The sequence below is a fragment of the Vulpes lagopus genome, unplaced genomic scaffold, assembly GCF_018345385.1.
Source record: "Vulpes lagopus strain Blue_001 unplaced genomic scaffold, ASM1834538v1 ctg45_4, whole genome shotgun sequence".
NCBI classification, from domain to species: domain Eukaryota; kingdom Metazoa; phylum Chordata; class Mammalia; order Carnivora; family Canidae; genus Vulpes; species Vulpes lagopus.
The window spans coordinates 222,634-250,000 of NW_024570839.1; the positions used below are offsets into that span (position 1 = coordinate 222,634).

General features: G+C 35.3%; 1 protein-coding gene across 1 annotated transcript in view; it reads left to right on the forward strand.

The window, feature by feature from the left end:
• The window catches only part of LOC121483885 (lysine-specific demethylase 4C), a 238,541-nt gene extending 217,007 nt beyond the window's left edge, over positions 1–21,534 (forward strand). The window contains exons 12-14 of the mRNA XM_041742383.1: positions 17,237–17,418; positions 19,055–19,268; positions 21,291–21,534. Of these exons, the coding sequence (XP_041598317.1) occupies positions 17,237–17,418; positions 19,055–19,268; positions 21,291–21,499 (605 nt within the window). The 3' untranslated portion in view covers positions 21,500–21,534. The remainder of the gene's footprint in view (positions 1–17,236; positions 17,419–19,054; positions 19,269–21,290) is intronic.
• Positions 21,535–27,367: the final 5,833 nt, after the last annotated feature.

Genomic DNA, 27,367 nt, shown 5'->3' on the forward strand with positions numbered 1-27,367 from the left:
AACCCATTTAACCTAGATATTCAGTTATTTTAAAGAATAAAATGTATACATCTAAGCATAATTAAGCATAATTAAGTAATCTCAGAAATGAAAATCTGACAAAATTTGATTACTTTCCCAAGTGGTTTTCTCTGTTTCACATTCCTTTTGTTAAAATGCTCATGTTTATGATGTAGTTGCATGCTGAATCAGTCTGAAGCACATCTTCCCACAACTGGAACTACCCACTGATTTCACTTCATTAGAGATTTTTGTTTTCTTCTGGCATTGCTTGATAGTTCCTGTGATATTTTCTGAAGTTTAGCCTTTGTCATTCAGTCATTGTAAGTGCTACTAGTGTACGAACTGGTTCCTGGGCACTTTGCATTTGTTCCTCTAACAAAAGGACATTTTTTAGAATTTACTGTTTCACTTACCTTTGGTAAGTTGTTGTTTTAGGGGAGAATTATGCCTTTTAGTCTCTGGCATACTGTAATTCCCTCCTTTCTAACAGAATTGGTATAGATCTGCCAGTCATCATTTTATTTCTTTTATTTTAAGGATTAGTGGATATGTTGACCAAATATAATAGTGATGCCTTTTATTGATTCAAACTTTACAAATATTATCTAAGTACTAAGTTAGATAACAATTGGGACACCTGGGGGTGGTTCAGTGGTTGAGCATCTGCCTTTGGCTCAGGGCATGATCCCAGAGCCGTGGGGTAGAGTCCCACATCGGGCTCCCTGCATGGAGCCTGCTTCTTCCTCTGCCTGTCTCTCTCTCTCTCTCTCTCTCTGTGCCTCTCATGAATAAATAAATAAAATCTTTAGAAATCAATCAATTAGATAACAATTTTATTTTAAATATTGAAAGCACCCATTTGTTTATTTTACCAGATGGTAATGAATACATGACTATTAATGGTGGCAACCAGAAACCTTGTTCTGGTCTTTCCTCGGCTGTTAATAGCTATGTGGCGCTGGAGAACAAAGTCATGTAATCTCTCTAAGGCTTATCATGTTCTCATTAGTAGTCCTAAATTTTCTTTCAAACCCTAAAGTTTCATTCAAACTTGAATATTATGAATATGTAATAGAGGATACTATGTAGTCTAGTCCCTTGCCCCATGTTAGCCTTTCATTGAAAAGCAAAACATTGAAGTATAGGAACATCCCTCAGCAACAGTGTTTCCCCTATGTAAAAAGTTCCCTGCCAGTTTTAAAAAACAAATGCGTTTTATGACTGACTGTTGCATGTCATGCTCCAAATGTTATTAATTTTTACATAGTGATCTCTTTCTTCTCTTTGTTCCATCAAATCTTATTTGCTTGAGGTAATCATAATAAGCACAGTTGTATTTTTGTCTGTTTAAGCAATAAAACAACAACTTCAGCAGATTACTAAGTAGATTGGCTAGGAATGTCTGTTGATAGGTCACAGCCTGTTTTCCTGCATTATGTGGACATAAAACATTAAATGATGTTGGCACTCAGATTTAATGGATATTTTATCTAGCACTCAGCTGAGTAATAATTGTCAGGCATTCTCAGTTTAGCTTGATTTCTCTGTCAGTAAATTCCATCGGAAGCTCCAATGGTGTTGACTTTTATTGCAGAATGGGAGATAAAAATAAAAAAACACCTTGCTTTTGTTATGCTACTGGCTTCATAAATGTTTGATTGAATTAGAGGGAAAAATGCTAACTTTTAACTTATATGATTGCTTTCTGTACTTTTTAGAATCAGTGGCTGGCATGAAGTCTTATGATGAGGCATCTGAGTGTGCTATAAGCATTGAGATTGTAAAATGTTAGTCAAGACTTTGATTCTTTTGAAATTGTGTGTTTTGTTCTTAAAGTCTAATAGAAACATCTGAGGATTATCTTTTGGTACTACATAATTGTGGTACATTCCATTCTTTAGAAAAATATTGTATTAGGTTGAAATGTTTGAAATTGTCAATATTTTATTTTTTATCTACAGAAACTGTAATTTCACACAACTTAATGTATTATTCTACATTTCCTTACACTTGTACACAACCCCCTTTCCCTGGAGACAGAGATGTCTTAACCCTGTAGGCCACTCGATTGTCCCATATTTTGTACCATATTTTCTGAATTTTTATTGCCACCTTTTGTTTGATTGTAAAGCTAATTATGACGATCAAGAATAAGTATGCAAAATTTACAGAGTTTACATAGACTAAAATTTAATTTTATGATTACTTGGTGGTCTTCATTTTCTTTCTTTTGCCTCTGACTGTTGAAAACTTAGTCCTGAGCTGGCAGTGTTCTTTCTGCAGGCTGATATTTGGGGACCATTGTCCTGCTTTTAGGAGGGGAGTTTTCATTGCTGGGAGTTGGGAGTGATAGCTTAAGTGACATGTGAGTGAGTGATCAGGAAGTGGCCACTCTGTCATCATTTCAATTCTGTATAGTGTTGTGGGTTTTTTTTTTCTTTTATCTTTTCTGCTTATGTTTTCGTTTTGGGGAAACATTGTCAAGATTGGACCATGTAGCGATTTTGCCATGCTAATAAAAAGAAAAGGTTTGCTATAATAGGTGAACATGTTTGAATATTACTCAAGTATTTCCATAATTGTTAATATCTTTTCTTGAGGAAATATACTTTATAATGACTGTAAGTAAGTTTGCCTAGGGATCTAGAGTAAGAATCTTCTTGGGAGACAACAGTGAGTACAGAGGCCCCCAAGAGGCACTGAATGTGGCATGTTGGAAGAGCAGCAAGAAGCATAGCTGATAGGATTATGTGGTGGCTTTAATTGTGGAGGCAGAATAAACATTTGCCACCTTGTCATCTTGTTATTTCTGTGCCTTCTCTCCAAGTAGTCAGAGTGCCTGTTTCTCTAGTAGTTGGCATAATGGCCACTCCACATGAAGTTCTTATTTGTCTCCTAAGCAACTGTTTTGTTTAAAATGCCAAGCAGTTTTGCAGTGCTTGGGTCAAAATGTCTCAGGATCTTGCTGTCCTTTATGTAGATGACCAGGGCTGACTTTTAGCTAAGGGGAGCTTTTGTTTTGCATGTAAATTGCAACATGCTAGTGGTTCTTTGCTTTGAGATCTTGTTCAGCCAGTTTTTGACTTTGTATTATAGATGCTTTTAATAAAATAGTTTAGGAAATTGGAGATTTCTCCCATGGGAAATTTTGAACTCTTTGAAGGTAAAGGACTGTTTTTATTGCTTATTTTCAGCATCTGTCCTATTACCTAGCACACTGTGAGTTTCATAGGCTCAATTTTTGACCTGTCTTTGTTTTGTTTTGTTTTAAAGATTTTATTTATTTATTACTGAGAGACACACACACACACACAGAGGGGGAGAGAGAGAGAGAGGCAGAGACACAGGCAGAGGGAGGAGCAGGCTTCACTCAGGGAGCCGGACGTGGAACTCGATCCCGGGTCTCCAGGATCACGCCTTGGGCTGAAGGCGGCGCTAAACCGCTGAGCCACCCAGGCTGGCCCTTTGACTATTCTTTGATATGATGCTCAGAAAATGCTCCTTGTGCTACCATGTTGTCAGCTAGTTTTCGAAAAGTAGGGCAGTTTTCCTTTAGGAGTTTTCTTGTTCCCGTCCTGACCACAATGTGAGAACTGACCATGCCCTACTCTTCCTGTTGTATACATTTCTGGCAATTGTTATATATAATTCTTGAAGATAGATTATTCTGTTGAGAAAACTGAGCTCAGAGACTTTAAATCACTTGTCCAGGGCCACGAGGCTGATAATTGGTAAATAACAGGCTTTAAATCCTGTCTCGTTTCTAAGTTTATACTCTTTCTACTTTATCATGTTAGGAACCCCTGGTAACAGCCCCAGTCCTGAGAAAAGAAGCTGAAGTGAACACATATAAAGATGTGTTTCTAACTGGCCATCTGTTGGCAAAATAGACCATTCAAAGTAGTTCCTGTTGCTGTCTCTGTGTTTTGTAAGAATGTGTACATAGGTGAAATATAAGCTAACATCCTCTAACAAGTTTAAGTAATATTGATAATTGTGGTAAAGTTCTCCATGAAACCCACCTCCTCACAGGTACTATAAGTATCAGGGCATTTTTGTGTAATAGGAATTTTAAAGGAGTGTGCTTTGGAATGTTTCTTTCTTTTTACAGATTTATTTATTTGAGACAATGGGTGGGGGGGTGAGGAGCGAAGGGAGGGAGAGATTCTCAAGCAGTCTCTGCACCGAGCACAGAGCTGGATACCAGGCTTAATCCCATGACCCTAAAACCACAACCTGAGCTGAAACCAAAAGTCAGATGCTCAACTGACTGCTTCACCCAGGTGCCCCTATTTCTGTTGTTTAAAACAGTGTATTGAACGAGTTGGAATGTATCCTTTGAAATGTTTTGACATCTCTGTTATTGTAATGTTAAGCATAAAGAATAAAACTATGTCAATCCATTTAGTTTAAGAAGTGCTTTAGAACTGGGGTACCTGGGTGGTTCATTTGGATAAGCATCTGACTGTTCGTTTCAGCTCAGGTTATGATCTCAGGGTCTTGAGATCAAGCCCCATATGAAGCTCTGCACTCAACAGGGAATCTACTTGAGTTTCTCTCCATCTTGCTCTGCCCTTCCCCCCTGTTCTCTCTCTCTCTCTCTCAAATAAATAAAGATTTTTTTAAAATGCTTTAGAACTAAAATAATTCTCTGTTATCCATGATCACATTAGCATTTTAGGGGATTTCATTTTTCCTTGGTATATAATTTAATTTTTCCTCTATGTCAATACTTCCCAGGAAAACCATACTTAAAAGTCCTATAATTTTTTTTTGTATATTTTTTTAAGATTTTATGTATTTATTTGAGAGAGAAAATATGTGAGTGAGAACACACAAGCAGGGGGAGCAGCAGAGGGAAAGGGAGAAGCAGACTGCCTGCAGGGAGCCTGACATGAGGCTTGATCCCAGGACCCCAGGACTATGACCCGAATCAAAGGCAGACACTTAGCAGACTGAGCCACCCAGGCACCCCTCTTTTGTACCTTTGAACACAGCTTTACAAACCTTTGAAACTCAGTGATTCATAAAATCATTGAAATTCAGTTTGTGTACAGATTATTAAGTAGTCTGTATAGGAACAATAAACTACCCAAGTTTGAATTTATTTGTTTGAGCAGTTCATTTATGCCCTCTCTCTTCTTCCCTCATCCTCTTCCCCCACAATTTCTTCTAGGATATTTGAAACTATATATAATGCCTTCCAGACAGATTTAGCTCAAGTACCTGAAAGTTAACAGATGCTATTGTGCTCTTCATAGCAGAGAATAATGCTCGAGCAGCCAAAACACATCACTGGAACATAACCCCAGCTGCAAAATGCTTGGTAAAGGGAAAATCGTACTATAGTAGAGTAGATGGCTTTTCCCATCTGCTGGATTCCATCAGTAAGTCCTGGCAACAGCCCTTCATTCAATAATGGCCCAAATGTTTTTCTGTTGAGAAATCTACTTGCACTTACTAAGCGAAATTTGTCAAAAAGACTTTACAGAGGAGTGAATAAATCTGACATAAGTCTGCTTTTAAACTGTTTTCCCCAATTCATAGGAGCTACCTAATATTATTCTGACTGCGGGTTTTTTTTTTAACTTTAAAGATTGCATATTTTTATAATTACAAAAACTTAGAGATTCCCTTTCCTTTATTTCACATTTTTAAATATATTTTTATAGAATTGACATTCTCTCTATATATAATTTTGTGCCTGTTTTAAATTTATTAATGCAGTATTCATATTCACTTACTATTATATATGTATTCATATTTATTATATTTCAGTAATGCTCTTTAAAAGCATCTTTTCTAGGGGCACTTGGGTGGCTCAGTTGGTTAAGAGTCCAAGTCTTGATCTCAGCTCAGGTCTTGATCTCAGGGCTGTAAGTTCAAGCCCCGCGCTAGGCTGCAGGCTAGGCATGGAGCCTACTTAAAAACCAAAACAAAACAAAAACCCATAAAACATCTTTTCTAATGCTGGCATAATATGGCCATGCCATAATTTATTTATATATTTCTAAATGAGCACTTTTAGGGGGATACTTTTGGAAAGGACATTAATCTTCTTATCATGAATAATATTTAGTGATGTTTTTGAATGACTAGGAGAATAAGGGCATTTTTTCCCCCTGGAAATATAGATCTTTATATATATATATATATATATATGTATTCGATATATATATATAGAAATGTTTATATAATAAGAGGTAATTGAGTGCCTGTGTAGATTAGTTCTTCCTCTTCCAATCTGCCTTGTCATGTTAAAAGTTTAATATTTAGGGCATATATTTTAGGTAATTTTCTGGATGAAAATTTTGCAGATGATGTTTGCAAAGACTCTGCTGCAGACCCCATAGATTAATGCTGGAGACCCAGAAGGGAAGGAACCATTGTCTGTTGAAACAGTAGGTCTTACATAGTAATGGGTAGCAGCATTATGGCTGGTATCTCATGTAACCTATTGTTTGTTCTCTTTAGGTAAGAGTCTATTTTCTTGGTTTGTGTTTATTTTCCTTTTTCATTTGTTTTGTTTCATAACTTCACATATAAGTGAAATCATATGGTATTTTCTTTCTCTGACTTATTTACCATTATATTCTCTAGGTCTATCTGTGTCATTGCAAATGACAAGATTTCATTCTTTTTTATGACTAATATTTCATTATATATACCACAACGTCTTTATCCATTCATCTATCCATGGACACTTGGCCTTCTTCCATATTTGGCTATTGTAAATAATGCTGCAATAAACGTAGGGGTGCATATATCTTTTGAATTAGTGTTTCGTATTCTTTGGGTAAATACCTAGTAGTGGACTTACTGAATCATGTGATAATTCTGTTTATAATTTTTTGAAAAATCTCCTATACTGTTTTCCACAGTGATTGCACCAGTTTGCATCCCACCAACAGTGCACAAGGGTTCCTTTTTCCACATCCTCACCAACACTTGCTTTTTGTGTTTGCTTTTAGCCATTCTGACAGATATGAGGTGATAACTTGTACTTTTTATTAGCATTTCCCCGATGATGAGTGATGTTGAGAATCTTTTCATGTGTCTGTTGGCCATCTTGGATATCTTCCATAGAGAAATGTCTGCTCATGTCTTCTGCCTAGTTTTTGATTGGATTATTTGTGTTTTGGGTGTTGAGTTTATAAATTCTTTATATATTTTGGATACTAACTCATTATCAGATGTGTCATTTGTAGATAATTCTTCCATTCAATAAATTGTTTTTGAGTTTTGTTGATTGTTTCTTTTGCTGTGTAGAAGCTTTTTGTTTTGATGTAGTTCCAGTAGTTTATTTTTGCTTTTGTTTCCCTTGCCTCAGCACACCTATCTAGAAAAATGTTGCTATGGCCAATGTCAGAGAAACTACTACCTGTGCTCTCTTCTAGGATTTTTGTGATTTTTTATAATTTTTAGGAACTTTGTCCATTTTGCATTAATGGCTTTTATGGAGGCTTGATTGTTCACATGGTTGAATAAATCATCATTATTTGGCAATTTAACTCCATCCCCAGCCCCTCTCCCTTCCACTGAGGCCAGAGGTGGGGCTGAAGTGCCAACCCTCTAATCATGCCTTGGGCTCTCTGATAACCTGCACCTATCCTGAAGCTATCTGAGGGGCCCCCAGCTACCAGCCTGATTAGCATACAAAGGATACTTTTCTAGGAGTCTTCGAAGTTCTAGTGTCAGGAACTAAGAACTGAGACCGAATATTTCACACAATGGTGCTCTTCTCACCCATATCACTCAGGAAATTCCTAGGGTTTTAGAAGCTCTCTGCCAGGAACTGGATCAAAGACTAAATATGTTTCTTTTTTTTTATCACAATATCACACAAAGTATGATTTGAATAGCAAACATGGAGGAATATTTTGGAGGTGCATTTAAGATACATTGATGAAGGATGGGGTGAGTTGTAAGCAGACTGTCTATGAGGGGCTGCTTATTTTGATTTTATCTAAGTGGCAGAAGTGTGGTTGCTTCTTAGTGCTGTCACATATATAAATCCAATACTGTTGGTTTACCTCTTAATTCTTTCTAAGCACTATTCTTGGGTTCTGTGTGCATATCCATTTGTACTAGTTTTCTCCAAGAGCTTTTATGTTTGCTAGAAATATTCAGACTTAGAGGCAATGTTTGATTTTTTTTATGTATAAGTAAAAAAAAATTTTTTTTTTTAATTTTTAAAAAGATTTTAAGTAATCACTATACGCAACCTGGAGATCAAACTGATGACCCCAAGATCAACACTCATACTCTCTACTGACTAAGCCAGCCAGGAGCTGCTAATTTTTAATTTTGTAAGTTTTTATTTTAATTCCAGTTAGTTAACATACCATGTTATATTAGTTTCATGTGTACAGTATAGCGATTCAGTATTTCCATACATCACCAGATGCTTATCACAACAAGTGCATTCTTTAATCCCTATCACTTATTTCACCCATCTTTTCTGGGAACCATAATTTTCTTCTCTATCGTTAATATGTCTGTTTTTTAGTTTGCCTATCTCTCTTTTTTCCCCTTTGTTCCTTTGTTTCTTAAATTCCACATGAATGAAATCATATGGTATTTGTCTTTCTCTGATTTATTTTGCTTAGCGTAATACACTTCATCCACATTGTTGCAAGATTTCATTCTTTTTAATGGCTGAGTGATATTCCATTGTAGATATATACCACAGCTTCTTTATTCATCAGTTGATGAGCATTTGGGTTCTTTCCATAATATGGCTGTTGTTGATAATATTGCTATAAGCATTGGGATACATGTGTCCCTTCAAATCAGTATTTTTATATCCTTTGGGTAAATACCTAATAGTGTGATTGCTGGATCATAGAGTAGTTCTATTTTTAACCTTTTGGGGAACCCCCATATTGTTTCCCAGAGTGGCTGGACCAATTTGCATTCTCCACAGGAGTACATGAGAGTTCCTTTTTCTCCACATCCTTGCTGTTTCTTGTGTTTTTTATTTTAGTCATTCTGACAAGTGTGAGATACCTCAATGTAGTTTTGATTTGCATTTCCCTGATGGTAAGTGGTGATGAACATCCTTTCATGTGCCTGTTGGCCATCTGGATGTCTTCTTTAGAGAAATATATGTCATGTCTTCTGCCCATTTTTTAAGTTGGATTATTTGTGTTTTAGGTGTTGAGTTTCATATGTTCTTTATATATTTTGGGTACTAATCCTTTATCACATACGTCATTTGCAAATATCTTTTCCCATTCTGTAGATTGCCTTTTAGTTTTGTTGATCATTTTCTTTGCTGTGCAAAAGCTTTTTATTTTGATATAGTACCAAGAATGTATTTTTGCTTCTGTTTCCCTTTCCTTAAGGACCTATCTAGGAACAGGTTGCTATGGCTAATGTCAGAGAAATTACTGCCTGTGCGCTAGTCTAGGATTTTTATGGTTTCAGGTGTCACATTAAGGAATTTAATCCATTTCAAATTTATGTTTGTGTATGGTGTAAGAAAGTGGTCTGGTTTCATTTTTTGACATGTTGCTGTCCAGTTTTCCCAGCACCATTTGTTGAAGAGACTGCCTTTTCCCATTGGATATTCCTTCCTGCTATGTCAAACATTAAGTAACTGTATAATTATTGCTTTATTTCTGGGTTTTCTATTCTGTTCTATTAGTCTCTGTGTTTTTGTGCAAGTTCCATACTGTTTGGATTACTATGGCTTTGTAATATAACTTGAAGTCCGGAATTGTGATGCCTCCAACTTTTCTTCTTTTGTTTTCCTTTCTTTTTTGTTTGTCTTTTTCTTTTTTTAAAAAATATTTTATTTATTTGTTCATGAGAGACACACACACACAGAGAAAGAGAGAGAGAGAGAGAGAGAGAGAGAGGCAGAGACGCAGGCAGAGGGAGAAGCAGGCTCCATTCAGGGAGCCTGATGTGGGACTTGATCCTGGGTCTCCAGGATTAGGCCCTGGGCTGAAGGCGGACTAAACCGCTGAGCCACCTGGGCTGCCTTGTTTGTCTTTTTCAAGATTGCTTTGACCATTTGGGGTCTTTGGTGGTTTCTTTCTTTTTTTTTTTTTTTTTTTAAAGATTTATTTATTTATCATAGACATAGAGAGAGAGAGAGAGAGAGGCAGAGACACAGGCAGAGGGAGAAGCAGGCTCCACTCCGGGAGCCTGACTCGGGACTCAATCCTGGGACTCCAGGATCATGCTCTGGGCCAAAGGCAGGCACCAAACCGCTGAGCTACCCAGGGATCTCCTCTTTGGTGGTTTCATACACATTTTGGATTTGTTTATTCTTTTCTGTGAAAAATGCTGTTGATATTTTGATAGGGTTTGCATTAAGGGTGTAGATTGCTTTGGGTAGTATAGACAATTTAACAATATTTGTTCTTCCAATCTGTAAGCATGAAATGTCTTTCCATTTCTTTGTGTCATCTTCAATTTCTTACCTCAATATTTTCTAGTTTTCAGAGTATATAGGTCTATCACCTCTTTTAGTTAGGTTTATTCCTACGTATCTAATTATTTTTGGTGTAATTGTAAATGGCATTGTTTTCTTAATTTCTCTTTCTGTTGCTTCATTATTAGTGTATAGAAATGCAACAGATTTCTGTACATTTATTTTTGTATCCTCTGATTCTGTAGAATTTATTTATAAGTTCTAAATGTTTTTTGGTGAAGTCTTTTGGGCTTTCTATATAGAGTATCATATCATCTACCAGTAGTGAAAGTTTGACTTCTTCCTTGCTGATTTGGGTGACTTTTATTTCTTTTTGTTGTCCAATTGTTGTGGCTAGGACTTCCAATACTATGTTGAATAATCGTGGTGAGAGTGGATATCCTTGTCTTGTTCCTGACCTTAGGGAAAAGGCTCTCCATTTTCCCCCACTGAGAACGATGTTAGTTGTGGGTTTTTCATAGACGGCTTTTATTATGTTGAGGTATATTCCCTCTAAACCTACTTTTTTGAAAGTTTTTATCATGAATGGATGTTGTGCTTTGGCAAATGCTTTTCCTGTGTCTGTTGAAATGATCATATGGTTCTTATTCTTTCTCTTACTGATGTGATGTATCACGTTGAAAGATTTATGCATATTGAACCATCCTGGCAACCCAGAAATAAATCCCACTTGATTGTGGTGAATGATTTTTAAATGTATTGTTAGATCTTGTTTGCTAGTGTTTTGTTGGAATTTTTGCATCCATGTTCATCAGAGATACTGGCCTATAGTTCTCTTTTTTTTCTGGTGTCTTTATCTGGTTTGGGTATTAAGGTAATGCTGGCTTCTTAGAATTAATTTGGAAGTTTTCCTCCCTCTTATATTTTTGGGATTCTTTGAAAAGAATAGGTATTAACTTTGAGAAGAATAGGTATTAAATGTTTGGCAGAATTTGGCTGTGAAGCCATCTGGTCTTGGACTTTTGTTGGGAGTTTTTGACTACTGATTTAACTTCTTTGCTGGTTATTGATCTATTCAAATTTTCTTTTCTTCCCATTTCAGTTTTGGTAGTTTATATGTTTTTAGAAATTTATCCATTTCTTCTAGGTTTCAAATTTGTTGGCATATAATTGCTCATAATATGTTCTTACAATTGTTTATATTTCTGTGGTGTTGTTACTTTTCTTTCATTTTTTTTTTTTTATTTGGGTCTTTTTTCTCTTTTTCTTAAGTCTGGCTAGAGATTTATCAGTTTTAATTTTTTTTAAGTCAGCTTCTGGTTTCATTTATCTGTTCTATTGTATTTTTAGTTTTATATCATTTATTTCTACTGTAATCTATTATTTCCTTCCTTCTGCTGCTTTTAGGTTTTGTTTGTTGTTCTTTTTCTAGGTTCTTTTAGGTATAAAGTTGGGTTGTTTATTTGACATTCTTATTACTTCTTGAGGTAGGCCTGTATTGTTATAAAAATCCTTAGACCTGTTTTTGCTGTGTTCCTTATGTTTTGGACTGCTTAATTTGTTTCCATGTACTGTTTTATTTCTCCTTTTATTACCTCATTGAATTAACCCCTATTTATTTGTTGTCTTTTCAGATTTTTTTTTTTATTGTGGCTGATTTCTATTTTCATAGTGTTGTGATCAGAAAAGACATGTGGTATGACTTCAGTCTTTTTGACTTTCTTGAGATTTGTTTTGTAGCCTAAAATGAGATCTAGTCTGGAGAACGTTCCATGTGCACTTGAAAAGAAGATATATTCTCCTGTTTTAGGATGGAATGTTCTGAATATGTCTGTTAAGTCCATTTGGTCCAGTCTGTCATTCAAAGCTACTGCTTCATTGTTGATTTTCTGTTTAGATGATCTGTCCATTGATGTAAGTGCAGTGTTAATGTCCCCTATTATTATTGTATTATTATTAATTAGTTCCTTTGTGTTTGTTATGAATTGTTTTTATGTATTTGGGTGCTCCCCCATGTTGGATGCATAAATTTTTACAATTGTTTTATCTTCTTGTTGGATTGTCTCCTTTATTATGGTATAATGTCCTTCTTTGTCCCTTGTTACAGTCTTTATTTTAAAGTCTATTTTGTCTAGTATAAGTTATTGCAACTCTTGCCAGAAAGAATCTTTTTAATACTATTAAAAATAACTGTTTCAGTGTATTGTGTGCATGATCTAGGAGCTTGGTATTTTGCCTTTGGGCAAGTTCTTTTATCATGTAATTCAAGTTACTGTTTTTGTGGCAACTAAAAAATTTCAGAGCAGCTCTTTTTTAATGTCTTTTAAAATTTTTATTTAAATTCAATTAATTAACTTATAATTAATTAACATATAATGTATTATTGGTTTCAGAGGTAGAAGTCAGTGATTCACCAGTCTTATATAATACCCAGTGTTCATTACGTCACATTTCAGAGCAACTCTTGAAGGCAGTAACATTTTCAACAAGTTACTTCACTATATTTATCCAAGGTGGTATGTGTTTTCCCTGTTCCCCCATGGTATAGTGGTTGTTAGGGAACTGGCTATCCAGACCACCTAAGCCATTGCTTACATTTACTCAGGACAAAGCTCCTAAGAACATTGTGTCTAGAGCTGTGTTATAAACTGCTTCTGTGAATTCTGTATAATAGCTTATGTAAATTTTAGAAGCTACTGTATGTTTAGGCTCATGGCTTTTCTTAGCAGTATTTCGCTCACTACAGAGTAATGGGAACGTTTTTGTAAGTTTAGATTGCCTTCATGAAGTAAGAGACTCACTAAGAAGAAAAATGAAGTGCTGGTGGCATTGAATTTGTTTTCTACTATAGCTAACAAATCTTTCAGACCTTAATGGAGGAACTGAGAGAAAAGGATGCCTTCTTCCAGTATTGACATGTTTTCTTTTTGTTTAAGCATCATATATCAATTAAGGAAAACAGTTTATGGAATTCTGGCCTGGCTGTGAGAACAGAGCCTGCACCAGTTTTATTAGGGCTGTATTTGTTCAACAGTAACTCTATGATACTAATATTTTTGATGAATATATATATCACTATGTATATGTTAATGATTATCAGCCTTTTTGCTCTCAGGAACCCCTGTGTCCTTAAGTGTTTTGAGGACCCCAAAGAGGTTTTGTTTAATCTTGTCATGTCCTTTCTCTTCCTATTCTTTTTCTCTTCCCTTCCCATGGGTCTGGTTTTAAAGTATGTGAGGAATGTCCAGCCACACACAGATATGTGTTTGGAAGGGGTACAATATTTTTATAACCTTTTCAGATAATTATGGATCTTCTTCTTTGACACTACACCAAAATTTGGCATATGTTAGTTTTTAAAAAAGTAGTTGCAATGTGGAATCTGAAATCACATCAATGAACTCTTTGTACTTTATTGATAAAAATTCATTGGTCTGTCTTGCACTCTGAGTGACTCTTTTACACATGCATGATTTTGGAACATCATGTGTTGGTAAACAGATCTGAGTTATATAGGTCTCTTTATATAATATTTAAATATTATGATTTATATCATCACTGTTAGTACCATCAGAACCAGCTTTAAGTATTGGGAAGCTGTCAGGATTACAATAGTGGATACATGTTTTCCAGAATTTTAATTTTGACTCATAAACTTGAATTTACCACTATCAGCAAACACTCTGAATAGTTGTTTTTTTTAAATGACAGGCTTTCTTTTTTCACTTATGAAAATTCCTTCTAGACCCTAATTTACCATAGTTTGTCTGTTAATTATTCTTTCAAGGAAAAATGGTGTTTCATGAAAGAGACAACTTACTCAACTTACAATTCAACTAGTTGCACATATGCTTTTCCTCAAGACAAATATTGAACTTTATTGTGCAGTTGTACTTTATGCATATATCCCATGTTTATCACAAATTTAACAAAATTATTGCCAGGTTGACATAGGCAAATAACATCTTCATGTTATTTTGAAAGTAGTTTTGACTCTACAGACTTTGTGAAATGTGCTGTATGTGTCTGGAAGTCCACAGACCTTTGAGAATGACTGTCACACTATTGGCCCTTCTTTTGTTCTTGTTAGGAATACAGTAACTGCTAGTAATGTTTTCACAGATTTCCTAAGCTTTATGCACTTATACCAAGGGATTTTTCATTTGTCTCACCCTCTCCTGAATCTATAGCAATCTATGGCATTCAGGATGAGACTCAGAGCTATGCACAATCTTCTGGTGGTTGCTATGCTGGTATAAAAAAGATATGATTTTAGTAATAAAAACATTATTATTGATTAAATGCCTACAGTGTTCATGTCTTTTTTTTGTTTGATAATATCTACCCTTGCCTTTTTCTTTTACAAGGATGTTGTAAGAACTAATTTGATATTTATTTATTTAGAGGGAGGGGAGAAAAGGGGTGAGGAGGGGCAGAGAGAATCTTAAGCAGGCTGGAAAAATTCTATCCCGGGACCCCGGGATCAGGACCTGAGCCAAAGGACCTTAGCTGGTTCAGACTCTGAACTGCTAAGCTACCCAGGCGTCCCTGTTTTTGGTTTTCAAAGCTAAATTAAAATATGAATAATATCATATATTTAAGATTAAATGTACCCTATTTTCCTCCTCATAAAATATTGTAGCACTTAATTGATAAACAGATCAAATGAAAATAAAATGATTAGATGGATTTTACATAACAATATATACAGTTATGTCATTTGGGACTTTACAAAGAATTCCAGCACTTTCAAATATAAAAAGTTTTACAGTATTTCATTTTAATATTAAAAAGAAAAAAAACCTCTGAAGTAGGTGAAAAAGGAATTCTTACTATGTGAAAATCTATTTTACCCAAAGCCATATAGGCCTCTGAATCAAAGGGTTTGAATTTAAAGCTAGGTCTCTGGACTAACAGTTCCCTGTACTTCATGCTGCACGATTTTGCTGCCATAATGCTTTTAACTAATGATATTACATCATTACAGTGCTCACTATGTATTCTGGCCCAGAGATTATCCAAACAAGATAAATAACTTGTTGGAGCAGAGTGCAACCTCATCTTTGGGGAAGGACATCTGTTAGAGAAGGATTCTCTCCCAGGTCTGTTGAGAAAGTCTGAGAAAAGCTCCAGTTGAATCAGGCTATCCTAGGTCCAGTGCCACGGCTTGCATTACCCTCCTGCTCTCTGGCTTCCTTGTTAGGAATTGTCCTTCTCCTCTACTTCTTTTCTGTTGTTAGGCTTTTGAGAATTAAATAGTATTTCCTCTGTCCCTGAAAATATTTTGAGAACTCCTCAGGTTAACTTATGACCAACCAAAGGGGTAAGAGCATCATCTATCTTGTGTGTTTCAATCTTTTATAATAAAGCAAGTGATATGATAAATCTACTGTGGAAGAGGGAGTAGCTATTCAAACTCCAAGGATTTCTTTTTGTTTAGATCCCATTTTTAGCGTGTATGTGGTAGATATTAGCCTGTGAGTTAAGGACTTAATGGTATTTCAAATTCCTAGTCAACTCCTCTCCTCTCATCTTTCATTTGTCAAATCTAAGTCTTCATAGGAAGTCTTCTGTTCTGTATTGGAGGGAGACTGAGGTGGAAACAGTGTATGTTTAGTGTCAGATTACTTCACTGCAAACAGAGGCTAAGGTTCTTACCTTTTGTTTTCAGATACTGCTTGGCTAAGTACTAAGCATTTTCCATTGTTGATAATAGTGATAATAATAATAATGATAATAGCACCACCACCACCAACATGGAAGCAGGAACATTCCCTTTCACTTCAGTTGGCATTTGATGTCTTTTGAGTTCTTTTCAGCTTCATAGCTCTTCTTATTTTTCCATCTAAGCAAATCTATTTTGACTTTTTAAAAATGGTTAAGTCAACAAGGCAAGGGCTGGCACACCCTGGTTCATAGAAGCCCCTGTGCTTGGGACTTGAGGACATTGCTCCCCAGTATTTATTTATAAGACTATGACAGCTAGTGATGAGGAGTTTTAGAATGTGTCACACCTGAAGATGTTAAGTCCTAGATGGAGCTGTGATTGCTGCCACCTGCTGTGATATACTGTCCTTTGGTATAGGCATTAGGAATTTTTTCTCATAACCTGTTATGTCTTTCTGTATTTTTCTGGCTTTCTATAAAGTTTTGTAAAGTGCTATTTTTCTGGAGTACATCTCTGCCTCATTCATGTTAACAGATATACATATTTAAGAGATTTGAGCCTCTGGGGGTGTTATATTGAGCAAATAAGATTTGAATAGGAATTCTTTTCCATATTCATATAATGGCGCTGTATTGCTTGGCATGTGATAGGTGCTCTGTAAATGTTATTGTCATGAATTCTCAAACCCAAAAGTTAATTAAATGAAGTTCAATTAATAAATATTTATTAAGCCATATATACGGTGTTAGGTGAGGAAACTGAAAATACTGGTAAGGCAGTTACTGGGCCAATGAATTTCTCTGGTAGCTGGAAGGTAATTTCACAGATACAAGCTATTTTCCCATGGGAGGTGTTTATGGTAGCAGTACAAATACAGAAGTAATGAAGTTGAAGGAGGGAGCAGTTTAGTTATTCCTGGCATGGATAGGGAGGCCATCAATAGGAGGCTCATTGTCTGGCCATCAGATCTGACCTTGCCCTTGAAGATGAAGAGGATGATAAGGACATTTTTTGTTGTTGTTGTTCTGCTTCTCTCAGAATGTATTTGAAAGCTAAAATAAGTTTCCTGTCTGACATTAATATCAATGATACTTTGGAATGTTTGCTTCTTTTATAACCAGGTTGTTTTGGTTTTTCCCTCGGTCCCATGCTCACTGTGTTCTCATGCCTTGTTTTTCAAGAATTGCCTGAGGTTCCATCGATTGAGGAGGAAGTGGAAGAAACAGAGTCTTGGGCAAAGCCTTTGGTCCACCTTTGGCAGACGAAGTCCCCAAACTTTGTGGCTGAACAGGAGTATAATGCAACCATGGCCAAAATGGAGCCACACTGTGCCATCTGTGCTCTCCTTATGCCATACTACAAGGTAATAAGGGTGGAGGGGTTACTGTCACTGCTACACTTTCTGTATGGCTGTAAAAACACAGATGAATCATTGTAAGGTGTGTGTGCACATGAAAAGGGAGATATCAATACTTATATAGCTACATGGCCATTGTAGAATAAGGAATAAAAGTTCTGGGTGCTACTTGAAAGACATTTCTCTGATAGTGCTTTATCATTTTAAAATAAATGGTTTATTTGTCAGTCTTGGTTCATGTCAATCAAGGGGCAGGCAGTTCCAACCTTTTTCATCAAGAAACACAGAACTTAAAGCTTAATAATAGTAGAAGTTTTACAGAGAGAACTTAGACTTAGTCTCTGTTTTGTGTTTGAAAATATCACTCTGAATACTATGTCAGCTCTGGGCCCATGTTTAAAATGTCTGTCTTTATCTTACCACGTGGAACATGCATGAGGTATAGCAGGACTCAGTACAAACTGAATTGTTTAGTTCACCCTCATCAGCCACCTATGCATAGTATTATTTTCAGTGTTATCCTTATGTAATACTGATGGCATTTTAGCTCACTGAGGGGCGCATTCTCTAACATTAACCCAGACAGTGATTTTTAGGAATCTAGTAAGGGTGGAACTTCGTGACCTATTTTAAGATAAAATATAAAGTGTATTGATGTGAGCATTGTGTTCTGAGTTATATTCTCAATAATGGAACCAGAAGTATTTTATTTAAGATCGCTTTTCTTTTAGAGCCCATGTAAAGTAAATGCTTTTTTGTTCAGACATTTCAGGGCATGAAATTATGTGATTTGCGACATTATCAGATCTTTGTAAACAGAGGAAGTAAACTTAACACACTGTCTTTGATGTGACCCTTGTGAGTGACAAACTATTTTCTGTTTCATCATTGAATGTCTGTGTTTCCTTGGAAAAGCTTAACTTTTTTATTGACTCTTATTTCTATATCATAATCTGCCTGTGTATTTCCCCAAAATTAAAAGAATTCTCACTAAAATTATAAGATACAGGGGAATTTATTAATATAAGATCTCTGGAGATAAGATAGTTCATTAATTAGAGTTTCAGTTAAGCACTGAGTGTTTTTCATATATGTTGGTGAGATGACAATTTTGTTTTGCATTATATATTCTAATTTAGTGACAATTGCCATTTTCCAGATATTTCTGTCTTGATGTTTTAAAACTTTGTGGTGAGGTAAAACCTTCAAAAATTCTCTTAAAACTGTTACAAAGATTAAAACTGAGGTATTTGAAAACACTCCTTCAAGTGTAACCAGGTGTAAAATTCTTCAGTAAATGAAACCGGGTTGGCTAACCTGGTGTAAATAAAGAAACAAAAATTCCTCAGAAAAATTGATGCTTTCCCTGAATGTTTATGTAAGAGTATAGTTTAGCAAGTTATCACTTTTTCATACAAGCAGATGTACAGAATGTCCTCCTGTCTCTACAGCTTAGCTTCTGGATGAGAGCCTGAAGAGGAACATTGATAAAAAGCTAATAGTTATATCAAGGAAAACAACAGGAAGAACAGAAGCTGGAAGTTAGTGCATGGAACAGCTGTTAGTGGATTTGAGTGACCAGAACAAATGATGAACTTTTTTTGCATATTTTTCACTCATGTGGGAATATTATGTTTTTCAGCCAGATAGCAGCAATGAAGAAAATGATTCTAGATGGGAGACAAAATTAGATGAAGTGGTTACTCCGGGAGGAAAGACTAAGCCCCTCATTCCAGAGATGTGTTTTATTTATAGTGAAGAAAATATAGAATATTCTCCGCCTAATGCCTTTCTGGAAGAGGATGGAACAAGTCTTCTGATTTCCTGTGCAAAGTGCTGCGTACGGGTTCATGCAAGTAAATGAATCTCTCATACATCAATCACTGGCTTTTCAGTGCTTCACATAATCTTTGTTTCTCACCCTTTTGTCCCCTGCCACATTGAACTATTGGCACTATTACATTGAACTATTGGCATTCTTAATGGTTAGATCATTCTTTTTCACATTTCTTCTGATGAAAGTATGAGTAAGTATAATAATCTCTTTTTCTAAAGTTTTGTGCAGGATCAGTGGAGAGCAGTTTTGTGTGTTTGTTTTTTGTCCAGATGTTGGGTCACTATGGGGCTCCTTTCACACACTTGAATTTTACTTAAGATATAGTTTGTAAAAACTTAATTTTAATCTCTGGTGTTGATTCATGATTATTTTTCTTTGTACTTTTAAAGAGAAGTGAATATTTGATGATTTGGGGAATTATTGTTAAATTTAATTATAGAGTTTAATTTTTATTCTTTGTAAGGGTAAGGAGATATCTCTTGCCTTCCATGGGAGAACAATCATTACAGTTGTTTTCCCCCAGGACTGAGATGATTAAGCTCCGTACCTGTCACAATTTTATATTTTCACATCATGGGATAAGTGGCAAATACATTTTTTTTTTTTATTGGCCTGCCATGTAAATCCTCTAAAATGTGAAAAAGGATCTGTCATATACTACAAGTCTATGTTAAAGCATTTTAATATTCCAGATCTTACCAAATCATATGTCATGTTAACATACTTATGTATGGTCTGTCTCTGTCAGTGTAGCATGAATGGTTATAATAATAGGTATTTTCTTCTGTATACCCCAGAGAAACACCAGTCTTACCTTAGGGCTGAAATAGCCTCGCTATCATTTATTGATTGATTAGATACTGTCAGCTTCCCCAAGAGGTTTGAACATAATGTGTTTGAAATATAGCAACCTTTTTGTTGTACTTATATCAATCTGTAACACAGACATATATGCATTCAATCTACATTATTATAAGTATATAACAGCCAATGCATCATTTCACAAAAACTAGGATTTAATTTTGATTCCCAAATGTACAGGCTATACAATTTAGCTATAGTATTTCATAAACATGTGCTTGAACTAAACATTTTATTTTATTTTTTAAAGATTTTATTTATTTATTTATTCATGAGAGACACACAAGAGAGGCAGAGACATAGGCAGAGGGAGAAGCAGGCTCCCTCAGGGGAGCCTGATGCAGGACTTGTTCCCAGGACCCCGGAATCATGACCCGAGCCAAAGGCAGACACTCAACCACTGAGCCACCCAGGTGCCCCGAACTAAACATTTTGTAGTTTTGGTTAACTGTGATAGGCTTTTGTTTGGAAATTACATTTATGTTATTTTCTCTTTCATTTAAATGTTATAGAAATTTGATATTAAAAATTACTTCTTTAAAATTTCAAAGCCCTTTGAAAGGCAGTCACAGTTACACATTTGTTGGTACTGTATAATTGCTGCTTGTATTTGCATCATCAGGTATCTCCTTACCCATTTATTTGAGTCAAGCATATATTGAATCTACAAATAGAACTGAAGATACCCCTTCATCACTAACCATGAATTGTGCATCCTCTATCCCAATCACTGAGATTAAAGCTTATGAAATGTAGTTTTAAATTATATTAACTTGCAAAATATGTCAATTTATTTATTGTATTATTTTAAATCTTCCCCAAATTTTCCTTTATGAATTGCAACTTATTTTGAAATATGTTTTGTATGAGTAAAGGACTAGACCCAACAAATTAGAAATTTAATGTTGCCCATTCAAGAATTATCTGAGAACTATCGTAAGCATTAGTAATGGTTAAGACCTATGCTCTCATGTTTCCTGGGACTGAAATCCTATTAGCTATGAGGCATGAGAACCAAAAGTATCTTAGAGACAGCCTTGCTTATATTTTGTTCTAAGCAGTGAGAATCAAAGATGGTATTATGGTAGGCAGTTCTAATTTTATTTATTCAGTGCTAAGATGTATAATATTACCAAAATGCAAAAGACCTAATTCGTGGATCCATACTATTATTTTATAGGTTGCTATGGTATCCCTTCTCACGAGATCTGTGATGGATGGCTATGTGCCCGTTGCAAAAGAAATGCATGGACAGCAGTAAGTGGCCTATTTTACTATCTTTTAACACCTCTTCTCACTCTCTCCACTGTGGACACATTTAAATCTAGCAATAAGATAAGGCTGTACCCATGCTTTTATGTGCACTTCTATTCTTACCTATATTTCTAGTCTTTTCAGATCATCCTCTCTGATGGCTCTGCTCATCATAGAAATATTAAATAAATTTCTAGGTGTCACTCCTCTACTCAGGAGCCTACAGAGACTGCCAGTTTATCAGATCAAGTCTAAAATATTCCTTCATCTTTCCTGCCCAGATTTATTTTGCAATTCTCGAAAATAAATATTCTAGGTAACAGTGAAGGTCAGGATCTTTACTGGCCCCTGATGAAACCGTGCTCACACATAACTTTCCCACTGATTCATTCATATATTCATTCTTCAATAAACTTTTGGGTCTTCTCTGTGCCAGGTGATACGTGAACTTGGAACAGAATCTTTCAACAACAAATGATACCTGACTTAGGGCACACAGGTTTTTCCTCATCTAAATTGTTTTTCCTGACAAACTCTGTTGAAACTTTAGCTTACATCCAAGCACTGAGTTCTATTCCACTAATCTACCATATTACCTATTTTTCCATTTAGTGTTGTGCTACCTTGATATTTCTTAAAAATTCTGTTTCAAGAAGCATCAGAACTTTTTTGAAAGTTAGGACCTGTTAGCTCTCAACATTGTATCCCTCACTCTTGATCTTAGAGGAGATAATTTCATTTGTAATAGTAGCATTTGCTTTATTTCTCAATGATCTCTAATGACAATGAATTAAATTTCTTTGCAGCCAGAGTTAAAAACCTGAAGGACAATATAAGGAAAATGCCTTGCATGATAAAAATTTATGTCATGATATGTATATTTAGCTCTCCGTGTTGAAAGAGACATGTGAATAAAATAAATTTAAAAAAAAAAAAAAAAAGGGGATCCCTGGGTGGCGCAGCAGTTTAGCGCCTGCCTTTGGCCCAGGGCGCGATCCTGGAGACCCGGGATCGAATCCCACGTCGGGCTCCTGGTGCATGGAGCCTGCTTCTCCCTCTGCCTATGTCTCTGCCTCTCTCTCTCTCTCTCTCTGTGTGACTATCATAAATAAAATAAATTTAAAAAAAAAAAAAAAAAAGAAAGAGACATGTGGTGACTATAAATTAAAGATGTCTGAGAATGTATTTCTGAATGATTTTATTGCTGGCATTCACTTTAGATAGTGAAGGAAAAATGGGAGAGAGTATGGACATTCTTTATAGCCCAAATAATCTGATCTGTTTGGTGTTAGAGATAATGTCCCCAATTTAAGAAATCTTTCATTAGTGGGCCCAGAAAACATTTTCATATTTCCTTTGATGTGATTATTATATTAATAAAAATTTTGTAAATACAGAGTATCTTAAAATCAGCCAGGAAGTCCTGCTGTAATAAGTATATTAAGTTCTTATTTACCATGCAGGTCTTATATTTATTATGTGAGTCCAATTAAAGCTATGTAGAATTAGTCTGGCCAGTGATGTCCTCTCATTCACCCTGAAGTGTAGGTTTAGAGATTAGAGACATTCTAATCCAGTTCACCAAGGCATGAAGAATTCTCTGTTCCATCCACAGTTACTGCTTGACTCCTGTGCTCACATTCTGAGCCATCCTGTTATTCAAGGTACCATTGTCCCTTGCATGGCAGAGCCAGGGCCAGGCCTAGGCTATCCACCCTGATTCTAAGACTGCTTGTGATGGTTTATGCTGCTTTCCTTTAGCATGTTTTAAGAAGGAAATACTAGATTAATAACTCTTTAGAATTTAGAGCTGCTATTAATCTTAACCTCTCACACTCTTAGAAAATGCAATATGTCTTTTGTATTTTATTATTGATACCATGTAAATCTCTTTCAATTTGCAATAGAAATGGAAAATCTTGAATACAGTTTTACAATAATTTTTTTAGACCCATGTTATATCTTATTTCTAAGTAGAAATATCTGAATTCCCAGTGCACCAATTGGGTTTTTAGTTTATCCATTTAAGTGAACTTTTGTCTATGAAGCTTGATTCCTGTTTTTTTCTCCTGAGAAATCCGTGAATTTCAATTTAAGCATTGCAGAGAACTAACTGATAATATCAATATTTTGGCTTTAATTCCCTTATTTAGTGCAGCTATGAAGTGTTACAATGTTAATTTTTAGTAGACAAGTATGATTCTTTGGATTTTGTGGCCTGAATGATTGCATTTTTTTGAAGGATTTTATTTATTTAAAAGAAAGCACAGAGAACGAGCAGAGGGAGAGGGAAAAGCAGGCTCCCTGCTGAACAGGGAGCCCTAAGCGGGTCTTGATCCCAGGAGTCTGAGATCATGAACTAAGCTGGAAGGAGATGCTTAATCAACTGAGCTACCCAGGCACCCCAATGATTGCATTTTAAAAGTATCTTTAGACTTAACATCTTCAGGAATCAATCTCACATTGTCAGTTTTAGGTTCCAAGAAGCCTTAGAACTCCTTCTAATGGAGGCTCCAAAGGAGCTGATGGGAATCTAACAGTGCAGGGGAAGTCAGATGACATTTCTTAGCTGGTTTGTACTTCACTATCTCTATTCCTGATTATTTCCTTGGATTTTCTTTTTAAATGTACTTTGTGAAAGTAAGACTTATTATTCATCATGAATGCAAAATATTCCAATAATGTATTTTGCTTGGGATGTATATTTATACAACAGATGTGATCTAGCTAATTCTGTTTCCTTTTATGACAAGTACTTTGCACATCTGGAGGGTAAGCAGAGGTTAACCTGAAATACCTTGTATTTATCTTTATAAGGTATATGTGAGAATTGAGTGTGGTGGTTCTGTTTTTTAACGATTCATTTTAAAGAGTTCCCATTGATAGATAAATGGGTAAAGAAAATGACATGTATATATACAGATACACACTGGAATTTCATATTCAGCTATAAAAAAGAAGGAAGTCCTGCCTTTTGCAACAACATAAATGGATCTTGAGAGCACTATACTAAGTGAACTAAATCAGAGAAAGACATACTGTATACTCTTTTTTATACGTGGACTCTTAAGAAACCACACTGAACTCATAGGAACAGAAAGTTGATTGGTGATCATGAATGGAGGGGGGCACTGAGAGAAATAGGTAAAGGTGTTTAAGGATACAGACTTCCAGTTTTAAAATGAATACATTTTTGGGAATCTAACATACAGCCTAGTAATTATAGTTAGAAATACTTTACTGTAGTACTATACTTGAAAGTTGCTAAGATCTTTAAAGTTCTCACCACACACACACACACACACACACACACACACACACACACACACAAAGTAAAAAAAACTATGTGAGGTGATGGATGTGTTACCTAATTTTATTTTGGTAATCATTTTTCAATATATATACGTAAATCAAAACATCATGTTATACATTTTAAACTTACAATGTTATATGTCAGTTATATTTCAGTAATGCTAGGGGGGGAAAGGAGGCTATAATAGTAACTGTATCATAGAGTTAAGCAGCAATAATTTAAATTTTGGAAGCAAAGACATTGTGGGGATTATTTCATCTAACGTTAGATGGTAGTTGGTTTTGTCACTGTCAGCCCTGGCAAGGTAACTGAGGATGTATGCAAGGTAGAATCAATGCTCACAGACCAGCTGTCTTTTCATTTACCAGTTCTAAAGAGGGACATCACTGGCCCCAACTGTTAATGATAGTTTTTAAGTAACCAGAGGGCAGACTTTGTCTCATTTACCTCTATAGCCCCCCTAAAGGGGGCTGGTGCAATGTTGCATCATTTCTCAATGGGTGAAGCATAAAGTTAGAAGACTGTGACCACAGAGATATAGGGCCAGACCTTTATTTGTGACCTTCAGTGCTTCCACTGTTTCCAGAGTCTGGCTTCAGTCTCACTGGGTCTCATTTTGCTACTGTTTCTTTACTGTGTCCATTTGTATCCGTTAAAACAAGAAAAAAGAAGCCTTATTTTAGCTTCAATGGAATGTGTTGGGGAAGAGGTTAGTTACAAATTTTGGATTGTCCCTTAATTTAGATTCTGGGATCCTGGCTCTATATCTAAATTCAAATAAAATGAAATAAAGAACCCCTCAAATACTGTCTATCCTGAGACTCATGTTTAAACCCCATCATTCTAACTAAATATCATTGCTTTGTGCCTATTTTCCTATTCAGTACTGCTAAGGTAAATAGATAAAACTAACTGAAAGCTATATTTGAGTTTATGACTTATAACCCAACTGTATTGGGTTATTTTATTTTCAGCTGTTTGTTTTCAACTTTTTTGTGGCTATTTATAAAATTGACTTTGGAGCAGTTTTTACTCTGTTACAGCATGACTTAAGAGCACATGCCAAGCATTACCAAGTTCTGATTTTAGGTGTAGACCATCAATACCCTAATTCTAGCATGTGTTTCTTATTATTTTGATTTTTAATATGAATCTAATCACTTTTGACCTAAATTGCTATAGTTTTCTCTAATCTGCTTGTCAGTTTCCACTGTATAATGACTACATGTTACTACTAATTAAAAATGCTAGTATTCTCACTGTAAAAATACAAAATTTGTATTGCTTTCTTTGAGATTTTTTCCCACCATTTTCTTTTCTATTCCTACACTGAAAAAATTTTTTTTGAATCTGGGTATTTCTGTGAAATACCTGAAATCTCCTTTAGGGATACACTTCTGATTGTGAAGAAAGATGTTAGATGTCTAGAGTGGGCTGATAACCTAAATGCTTACTATTATTCTAAAAATAAAAAATCCATGTGCTTCATATTATGTAGAGTTAAAATAGGATTTTCTATATTATCATCTGAAGAGTTTATAATATAGAATTCTAAAGAGTAAATAAATATAAGCAGTTTAAAGAGGTTAACAAGGAATATGGATAAGATTTTCTTTTCTTAAAATTTAAGGATAATGTAGCTATCTGGTGATTCTGTATAGGTAATTTGGATGTTTCTTCAGGGACCTCTCTGGGGATAGGGGCTGAGAAGTTTTGTTTTAGTGCCACAAGTGGTGGTGAAAACTACATGTAAGGATTGGTAACTTATCATGGAAAGTCACATCATGCTCATATTTATGACTTTGACAAATCGTAAGTTGCCAGTCTTGTGTCTTTGGTGGCGTTGAACTTGTGCTTTAGTTTTACATTGTCAGGGTAAAAAATTTCAAATAAAGTGTGTATCATTTGTGCTATGTCTTACTAGGGAGCTTTTTTATTACCTTAAGTAATTATGGGTGGGTAGGGTAAACATAGTAGCTCACATACTTATAATCTAAACAAAATCTAAATTAAAGAAAGATTTAAAAGCATTATAATGAGAAGGAACTATTAGAGATTGTATCTAAGGTCTCTTCTGACCCTGAAATCCCTCGATTCTGTGTTGCCTTGTATTTCCATTTTGCTCTAATGATCTTTCCTTAAGAACTGGGAACCTTCCAGCATACTAAATTTATTGTGCACTTCTTAACCTAGTCAGAGGTGTTGAGTAACAGAAAAGTATAGGAATAGAAGTGGCATTGGTAATTATTGGCCAGATCTGTGTAGTTTTTATGAGCTAAAGGAAATTTTTAACAAACCGGTGACTTCAAGGCCTTACTATAACCATATCTATTTGCTGTTTGGGAATACGTGAAAATATGCATTATCCTTTCTTTTTGTTTATTTTAGTATATCCTATTATACTTAATTTAGGATAATTCATTTCAATATTTTTATTTGAAAGTAATCCAGTTTAGAAAAAAAGTAGCTGTGTATTATATTCTTGGGTGAACATTGCCATTGTATGAAGAGGCAGATGTTGTAATGAAAAGTTATAAAAACAGACACTATTGGTTGGAGTTTTCATTCTTTGTTATGAAATGCACAAACCAGGCAATTTCGCACATTTATTATCTATTCAACAGTGTTTATTATACTATATAGAATAATGAAGTTGTATTGTTTATGTGTAACATAACCTATCTATAATA